The 10,010-nt window shown below is 42.9% G+C and overlaps 1 protein-coding gene across 1 annotated transcript in view; it reads left to right on the top strand.

Annotated features, from left to right (window-relative positions):
- The first annotated feature begins 8,304 nt into the window (after nucleotides 1–8,304).
- The window catches only part of spred1 (sprouty related EVH1 domain containing 1), a 31,676-nt gene continuing 29,970 nt past the window's right edge, over nucleotides 8,305–10,010 (top strand). Inside the window, exon 1 of the mRNA XM_070842475.1 lies at nucleotides 8,305–9,130. Within this exon, the coding sequence (XP_070698576.1) occupies nucleotides 9,099–9,130 (32 nt within the window). The 5' untranslated portion in view covers nucleotides 8,305–9,098. The remainder of the gene's footprint in view (nucleotides 9,131–10,010) is intronic.

Below are 10,010 nucleotides of genomic sequence, written 5' to 3'. Positions count from 1 at the left end.
GGCTCTAATAGTAGAATTACTCCCACCACTTTCACCCCTTCATCACCCACTTTCCCCCATTCACCCTTGCCCACGTTCCTTTTCTCTTTTTTTCCCTCCCCTCCTCTCTGTATTCTCCAATTCTCCTTCCCCTCCCCATTCCAAATAAACACACAGACACTGTTTATTTGTCCAATTTGAGAAAACAGTCCAGAGATCCTGGCACTGTGTAAGAGATCAAAAAAGCAATGCAAAAATCAATTGGCTCTGCAAGTCTCAAGGCTGCCATGCAGTAAATTTGCTCTGAATGATGGCACTATGTGTTTTTTCAAAGTTCCTCTTTTTAAAAAATGAAAACAAACTTAGGTGAATTTAGAGTGCACGACTGTTGTCTTCCTTTCTCAAATGGGACTTTTGACTAAAAGCATGTGATTGGTTTTGTGGTATCGTCATTCCCAAGTGGTCAGACTTACAGAAAGCGGGCTTCTGTGGTTTTTGATGATGTTTACGAGAATGAATAATAGTTGTGTTAAATAACGCCATTTTCTAGACAAATCCATCCAAACATCTTTTCATGCACTTCGCTCCTTAGAGAGCTGAACTTCATCACGATAGTTACATTTGTCAGGACCTTGAAAAGCCATACTTGCTGTACGGAAACAGACTAATTACTCTCTATCAATTAAGAGATCTAGTTTTCTGGTCCGTATGTGTGCTGGCGGGTGACAGATATATAAACCATAGAGGCCAACTTCCCCCATACTTCCTCAGGTCTTTAATTAACTCTTTGATCTGAGTGCTACGTATTGAGCTCAGGCCAGAGGCAGCTCCGAGGGCCAAGAGGAGAATGGATAGCATTTCATATACAGCACAACACAGCAGGAGGAGAGGAAAATGCTGACAAACTCCTGTTTGGATCTAAATGGAAGTTTATATTCTTGTTTACTTTGTTTCTACTTTGGTAATGTGTAAATCCAGGGGAACTTTTAGGAGTTTACACTGTTCCCTATACTGCAGACTGCACTTTAGGGAAGCTCTATACATGTGGATACAGAATATAATGCAATTATTTGTTTCTGCAGCAAAATCTGCTGTGCAGTTGCATCTAAAGTCTACATTTCTGTGCTTTACAAAATAATTACAAGATACTGACTGGGTTACGTGACACTGTGTGGGACTTGCCTGTCAGAGGAGTGTATTGAAGTTCTAGGGGGTTGAAGAGAAGGGGCAAGTAGATCTGGCAAGTTTTAAAAGGAGCTGTAAGTTCACTTTGTTGGTTGGAATTTGCAGCACCATGGAACGACTTAATAACAATGCGTGAAGCAATGAAAATTACACAGCTCCTGCTCGAAAGGAAAAATTAATTGCTCTCAGGTTGCACTCTAGAGAAGTTTGTTCATTCAGGCACACGTGTGCGCGCACACACACACACACACACACACACACACAGGACAGCACTTTTACACCCCACCACCAACACACTCACATATGCACAGAGACACGCAGGTGGAACCTTGGCTGCGAGCACAACCAGGCCTCAGGACTGGATGTGCAACCATGTGTGAGTGTGTGTGAACCTGCAGCTCTCCTGTACTGTGCAGTGAAGAGAGGAAAAGGGCCTGGGCCACATTCCAGCCCTGCCTCCCTGGGCGAGAGACAGTATTCAGCATTCCTCTGCCTGTCTATCAGGCCAGGTGCATTCCACAACACACACACACACACACACACACATGTTTAGATAAAAACGGCACACAGTTCTGTAACACGCATTTAGGCTCAATCACAAATACGACATGTGGAGGCATGTGCATTTGTACCTATGTGTACAAGCACTTATAGGTGATTGTACAGTACAGTTACAGGGTGTACCCCCCCCAAAAAAAAGCATGACAACCAAATATGAACCTATTACCTCATTAAAACTCTGCTAAACACACATCCACCCACATTAATCTGTGTAAGATACACACATAGTACATAAGGTGCATTTTCACTGTACACGCATAAGATAAGATATACTTTATTGTCCGCAAAGGGAAATGTGACTTGGGCAATAGTGCTACACACAGCTGCAATCAACTTAATTCAATACATGGCCAACAAAACACTACAGTGACACACCAAAGACACAATGGTAAATTACATATGACATACATGTGCTACCTCGCTCGTGAATACAAGTAGGCTTAAACCAAAGCAAACTAGTATTGTCTGTGCAGTGCCGCTGTTGCATTCTACATTATGTGAAAAGATGTTCTCTGCCTCTTTAATTCTTGTATGATTCAGTCATTTTTAATGCATGGATTTTTTTTCTGTTTGGAGGAGGCTGAGCTATTTAAAGAGCAGGGGTTGAATACACTGTGAATGTACAGCCAGCCTCTTTTTGAAGTTCATACGGTGCTGCGATGCACTGTGAGTCACACATGACAGTGCAGACGGGGGTGGAGTGTGTGTGTGTGTGTGTGTGTGTGTGTGTGTGTGTGTGTGTGCGTGTGTGTGTCCATCCGGGTCTTTTCTTTCATTTATCAGGAGATTTGCTTTGCTTCTTTTCTCTCCAGACTTAAATAGAAAAATCCCAGGTAGTCTTAATGCAACCAAATAAAGCACAGATAGGAAGAACATGAACTATCAAATCTTCTCAAGAGTGAGGTGAGCAAGTTAGGGGTATGAAATTGGGTGATGGATGGATTGATGTGAAAGAGAATGGGACCTCAGGTTAATGCTCGCCTCACGGAAAGTCAGTTTCATCTGCAGGCTTGGTCAAATGTAAAGGCACAGCAACCCCAGAACAAAAGCTCCATTCAGTGTTAACGCGCTGTTTCCCTTCCACACTATTCCACCATCAGACAGAGAAAAAGGTTGTTGGTTACATGCTATTTGACAGGCACGGGACTCCATGCTTGACAAGCCCTGAATCAGACCATTACTGTTTGGCATTCCTCCCTCACCGTTACGCTTACTTCCCCTATTCTTGCATTCCCCACCGCTATCCTTATCCTTTTTCTCCCTCCTCGTCTCTCATCCTTCACCCCCTCCCTTTCCTCCCATTTACATCCCCGTTCATGTCTGCTGGTAGCGCAAGCCAATTCCCGCCCTTCTCCCACTCACCCCCCCACCCCCCTCAGCCCACTTCTCATCCATTTCCATGTGGCGACTTTTCATCAGTGAAGTGCCTTCCTGGCCCGACTATCCCCAACCGACCTACTCCCTCCGCCACTCACTGAATGGAGGCAGCAGTGGAGATAGAGGGAGAGAGAGGCCTGAAACCGTCCTTCCTTCCTCCTACAAGCGCCACCCCTTTAGCTGTCGCAGAAGTGGTATGTTCCACAGCGAGGACTGCAGAAGTTGAGAGAGCACATTGTTTGTAATCTGGCATTGCAGGGGTCACTTCCTGACTCGTGTGTCCGCTCCCTGAGCCCCGCGCCGATCCCTTCTTTTCCCCCTCCTCCCTGTGTGTCCATCCATTGGCCCAGTAGCCTAGGGCTTTTGGACAAACCCTGTTCTTCCCCTTTTGTGTAGGAAAGCTTCAACATCTGAAAACAATCAAATAATCTGGGCACAATGCGTCTCTTCATGGAGGGGTGCTGGTGGTTCCCAGATGAGCGGGAGGATTAAGTGGAGGAGGCCATAGGGGAGAGAAAGAGAGGGATGGGGATGGGGGCTACACAGCTGAGGAGAGGGGGGGGGGGCAGCAACTTATTGTTACTAGACTTTCATAGCATGTGTGTATATGTGTAGGTAGTTTTGCATGAAGGGATGTTTTTGAACAGGGAAGACAACTAAGAGCAATATGAAGAAGTCAAACTAAATGTATTACCTCTGTATATTTATGGTGGGTCACTGAAAGCGTTTTTGGAAAAATATGCTTATTTGCTTTGTTGCCAAAAATTAGATGAGAGGATCTATACCATTCTCATGTCTGTACAATGAGGAGCTAACAGCCGCTTAGCTTAGCTTAGCTTAGCCTAGCTTAGCACAGAGAGTGGAAACTGAGGGAAACAGCTAGCCTGACTCTCTCCAAAGCTAACTAAATCTCCCAACCAGCACCTCTAAAGCTCAGTTATGAACACATTATATACTGTTTCTTGGCTCTGCTAGCTGTTTTCCCATGTTTCCCATCTTTGTTAAAAGCAGGTTAACAGGCTGCTGACATCAGAATTATATTAATCTTCTCAACCAGCTCTCAGCATGAAAGCAAATGAGCATGTTCCTTTAAGTTTATTGTAATAAAAATGCCAATATGAGATCATGATAATAGAAAAATGATGTCTCTTTTGCTCTCTTTCCTTCCTCTTCTTTCTCGTACACATAAATACTCACACACACACAACCGCACCAGCAAGCGTGTGCCCACACACACACACACACACACACACACACACAAACACATACACCCACCCAAACTTCTTCTTCTCCCGCGTCTCTCAAGCTATTCCTTCTCATCCCCATGAGAATGGTAAATAGTCATCTGTAACTTCCCCTCCAACATATTCATTAATCCCTTCTATCCTGTGGGGCTGGATGATGATTACAGGGAAGCCAACTGAAGCCGCCCAAATAAACACCCCTCAGGCAGCAACAAAGGCCTGTCCACCTCACCCTAAACACAGCTTCCCCAGCAAGATCAGGTTTCAATCAAGCCCACGCACAACATGCAAACAATAGGAAGTAACAGAGTCTCCACCACTGAAAAAGCCAACTGCGGCTGAAACCAATTTAGTTTCCCATTTTTGTAGTTGAGACGTTAGCGACTGGTACACATTTACTGTAAAGCACATCTAGAGCATTAACTGTAATCAAGTCAAGTTTCAAACCTAACAGCCAATCTTAAGAGGAGTGACAGACTGTCTTACCCTTATGACACATGTAATGTGTAACATATAGAAAGCTGTATAATACAATATGAAATGACATTTAATTTAAAGTACAGTGGTACACTTTTGGCTTCTGTTCATTCTGAGCACAGCACTCACCCCAGTGTGGTTTTCAGATGCTCACATAGTTTAATTCTAACAATTTATAGAATTTAAGAAAATCCCAGACATGTGTTTCCATCAAGGGCTTTGCAGTCATAATGACCTTCCATGTGAACCAACATCCTTCTGCACGGTCACAAGACCTCACCCTCTTTAAGCTTGACACACTTAACGCATCTAGTTATCCACATCCATCTCTCTACTAAGACATTCTTGGAACAAAATATTGAAAAAGAAAATTCCTTCACGCTGCTTAAATAACATCAGAGATTTGTCAGCCAATATTCTGAGGACAATTAAGCAATGTAATGAGTGTTTACATGTTCAGTTCCACATTGGTCATATTGGTCATATATATATATATATATAAAGAGAGAGAGAGAGAGAGAGAGAGTTAGTACCGAGCACATAGTCAAACATGCCTGAAGGCCCTCACACTTCCTTCCCCTCTAGCCACTACACCTTTTCTACTCACCACCCTGCAATTAGCGTACCTAAAAGTTGCAGCCTTCAGAGGCCAAGCCCACACTAATCATAGGTATGCATTGTTGTGTTCAGCTGCCAGGTCTTTAAAAATCAGCACCTCTTGTGCACACCACACCTCTTTGGCCCAGGTTGCCGCGAGTCAACTGCCATTGTCCGAGGGGTCCTACCGACAAACTGGAGAAACTCTACAGATGTGTGGTGTTTGAGAATGGAAAGAAACCACACTAAGTCCACGCAATGACAACCATTACAATAACCCAAATGCTTTTACAAGTACATAATAGAGAAAAAGCTGGGAGGTAAAACAAATAAGAGGCAGAGGATCCTGAGATTAGGTTATTTACCAAGAGCTGTCATCAGCCATCTCCGGTCTCTCTCTCACTGAAATGCCCTGAGGTCTCTGCAGACTGTATGGCGGCAACTACACAGACACTGAATTTCCTTTCCATAGTTGCTGTACAAAGAGAGGCCTTCACTTCTCCTCTCTTGTGACCAGAGGCTGCCTGAGCTGCTGGGAGCTGGTGATCACATCACCTGTGTTTTGAGGCCATCATCTGATTCTAGTCATCATGGTCCAATACAAGGAATGAATCTCCTGTGCTGTATTGAATAAATGTGGCCATGGAGAAATGTTTCTGGGTTGGGTTTTTTTTAAAGCCATAAACTGGATTTTAGATTATCCCTCATCCTCACTCAATTTTCCAGTTTGTCAATTCAGTCTAATAAAAACATTAATAATAATAATAATAATAATAAAAACTACAGACCAACAGATATACACAGACACATTTGTTTTCATTCATTCACAAATCAAAAGTAAGCTTTCATTTATGCACTAAATGAAAACCTCTCAAGTTCACAAGTGGAATAACTAGTCAAATCCAAGACAAATAACAAAATGAGTTTATGAAATGAGTGTCAGTGCTAAAGTAATTACTGAAAAGTGAAGAAACCTGCCTAGACACAAGTCACATCTGACTATGATCTGCGAGTTATTTCAGCCATCTTCCTGAAAGTGAAACAGGGTTCTATTTGCATTGGACTCAGATTCTGAATGAGGTTTGTGTTGAGCTAAACACAATCCTTTATTCTGCGGCTGCTTGTTGGCAATACAGGAATGTTAGCTTGTTTACCGTCTTAAAGAGAATTGTGATGACCCTGATTGCACTTAGTCAGGGAAGTCAAGGGATGCCTCTGTCAGCTAAACATCCTGTTGCCTTGTTTAAGTACACTGCAGTGTGTTGTGTTCAGTGTGTGAAAAACACAGGAAATGCACCATGGCCATCCACGTTCGTGAGATGAGAAAGAAGGCTGACTTCCTGAACTCTGAATACTCTAAAGGATACAGGCATGCTAGTGGGAAAATTCATGGTCATTGCTTTTTCTGCTGCATTTGAAACAAGGGACACTTTATCTGGGCTTGTAAGCTTGATCATGACAATGGTAACCCAATTCAAAAAGGAAGAAGTGAAAACAAGTGGCCACATTTAGTTAAATGCAGACAGAGACGATCCTCTGTGACTTGATTATTCACTGTGAGACTTTTTAGAAATGCAGATTGTCCGTGTAAATAAGCTCACGTAACGTTCACAGCAGGCTGACATCTGTATTTTTTGGTGAGAAAACAACCCAAAGAGACAATGCCCCTTTCCTCACAGGAAGTCATCAGTACAGCAGTGCACACCACAGATGGAAAATTGAATCAAATACCAAAGGAAGTGTACGACATGCGTCAGGGCTTCACATGTGAGGGTCCTGTATGCATGGGATATCTATATACAGTAGCACAGAGGGATGTTTTATATGGCTGCAACATACGGCTGTGGCACAAGCTGTATGAAAGCCTGAGAAATACAAAGAAACTTCTCACACAACATGCTGTCACTATGACAACCAGGCAGAATCATTTAGCCTGATCTCTTGCCATTCCACACAGCACAGAAATCCAATAGCATTTAAGTCTTACGCAACCAGGCCACCGATTCACTCTGCAAAGATTTTAACACATTTACAAATAACGTTCATAGGCGCATGCAGGGATTTTTCTGGTAACTTCCAAAGCTGTTTTGTTTCGGAGGGCGCTCCAGCTGCCTGGGGAGAGTTCGGGGTGCAAGGTGGGGCAGCTTTAACTGTATGACTATACCTGCTTTTATGTATTTCAGCCCCCTCTTGAACTAAATTTGCCAGAATAAGCTTCAGACCATAAATTTATGGATTAATAGCGATGGAGGTCCATCTCATGCCTCATTTTTTATTTACAATCTTAGGCTATTGCATTACTGAAACAATACCACACTCTGCCATTTCAAACTAGCCCTCATAATAGATTAGTTGTGCTTCAGAAAAATCCTCATTTTCTGAACTGCCTTTCACTTTACATATTTGTTTGAAATATGCATTATGAATGACAAATAAAGAGAGAAACTGAGGCAGACATACTACATTGGTTTTAACCACATAAATCATGAAGGGGGTCTAATGTAATTCCACGTGCTGCAGTGGTCGTTGCTGTGTGCATGTTCTCACAATTTTACATGGAGGTTTTAAAAAAGTGCTCCGGGGGCGGTCGATCACGCTGCTTAATGAAAGAAAACGGCAGAAATTGTTAATGGCCGAGTGTGTGTGTGTGTGTGTGTGTGTGTATGTGTGTCTGTGTGTGTGTGTGTCAGCCCAAGTCCTTCCTCCAGATTATTTTCTACTTTGCGTGCTATCACACAGACGCTTCCCTCTTGTATCAATGCGTGATTGAAGGGAAACTTCTTTTGGGAAGTGCGGGGACTACTTTAGGTCAACTTTGGAAAGAAACACTCCCAGGTTGCCGCGTACGTCTACAGGGGAACGCGTTTTAGTCCGATATGCGTTGCTCTTTAAGTAGACACAACAAACCGTGTGCCTCTTGAGCACATTTTATCGCAAGAGTGTTATGTTTTTACTACGTCGCGGAAGGATCTAATTTTCTCAAGCGAGGGTCGACACATCCGCCCAGTTTTCCGATGTTTCATTCCCCCCGAGTTGAAAATGGAGTTCGATTAAAGCAGATGTCCACCAACTTCTCAAGGAAATTTCCAGCCTGTGCGCTTTTTACTTCGCTCGCCAGTGTCGAAACTGAAAACAGTTGAACCATTTTTTCGGCTTTGGATGCCTTTGCTGCAATTTACTCGGACACGTTGACGGAGCAACGCTCCACAGCCGCTTTTTCAAGTGTTGTCCTGGACCTGAAGTTGGCGAATGGATGGTCGACAGCCAGCCATAAATAACCTGCCAAACGCCACAGTCCGCAGCTATTTCTACGTGTTTTGAGGATCTATTCGCGTTTTTGCGAAGCGGGGACCTGCGTTTGGTGAAGAGGATGATGCCGATGGCCCATTTGTTGTGGTCGGATTTTACTTCCAGGGAGGATAAAATGAATCAACGGTTGTCATTCCTCCTCGCTATTTAACGTTACTTCCAGGCAGCAAAGCTAACGTTAAGCTAGCTCCTCTCGGTCCTCACAGGGACGCTCAGCCAGGCATGCCCCTTTGTACATCCTTCACCTACTATCCTAAGCAGGGGTAATTTCTATATGTGAAGGAAAATGGTGATATTTGTGGTATTTTATCCCGCCGTCACTGCGTCGTCGATGCTATTGCTAGGATTTGGATCCCCGTGAGGAAAAAAATGAGTGAAGATTCAACAAATCCAAACAACGAGTGAGTAGCTGTTTATACATGTATTATTTTTCTTCTTCTCCATTTCCAGACACTCACACACACACAATGCAAAAAAAAAAAAAACCCCAACAACAACCGTGCACTTAACGCTACATATCTTTAGATATTAACACACATGCTTTACAAGAGGAGACTGCCAGTTCCCAATGACATTTATAACCGAGCGACGCTGCTGTTTCACCACCGTACTGTCTTAATATCAACAATAAGAAACGCAGATTTATAATCTTGTTGATTTTAGTGGGTTCGTAGGATAGTAGAGAGGTACTCTATGGATTCTATTGTGAGTTAGAGAAGATCTGCATGTGACAAGCAATGTCATAGGCCCGTAGTAAAAAGATCCATCTCATTCTTAATAATCTGGCTCTAATAATTCAACAAACTATCATGTATGTTGTGAGGCTTTATATTAGGCCACAGTGTACATAAGTGAAATAATGATTGTCTGCATATACTTTATTTAAAAGGAGCATGATGTGACTATGGTATTTATTATTGCTCTATAGATTGGCACTTATAAGACATGTTATGAGGGATCACTCGTTTTAGACATGTACACAGCAATAATCCAGTCTGAATATGATTTTATGGACATGTCTGTCCGGCACATCACGGCCAGAAAACGCTATATTCACAGCCTAGATCTGTATGTTACTGTTGTCCGCCATTATTTCGTAACATAATCATCGATTAAAATCGTGCAGATCATGTTTGTACTGGAGTCCAGCCTTTCTTAAAAGAAAACCCTTCGAGCCGATTGCGGCAATGTCATCGTCGAAAAGCTGAAGATGCCATTTTTTTTTCTCAATCACACTCATTTACATATCACAATCCCCATTCATAAAAACGCTTAAAAACG

Source organism: Pempheris klunzingeri, chromosome 13, assembly GCF_042242105.1.
Source record: "Pempheris klunzingeri isolate RE-2024b chromosome 13, fPemKlu1.hap1, whole genome shotgun sequence".
NCBI lineage: Eukaryota > Metazoa > Chordata > Actinopteri > Acropomatiformes > Pempheridae > Pempheris > Pempheris klunzingeri.
This window is presented reverse-complemented; position numbering and strand designations above follow the sequence as displayed.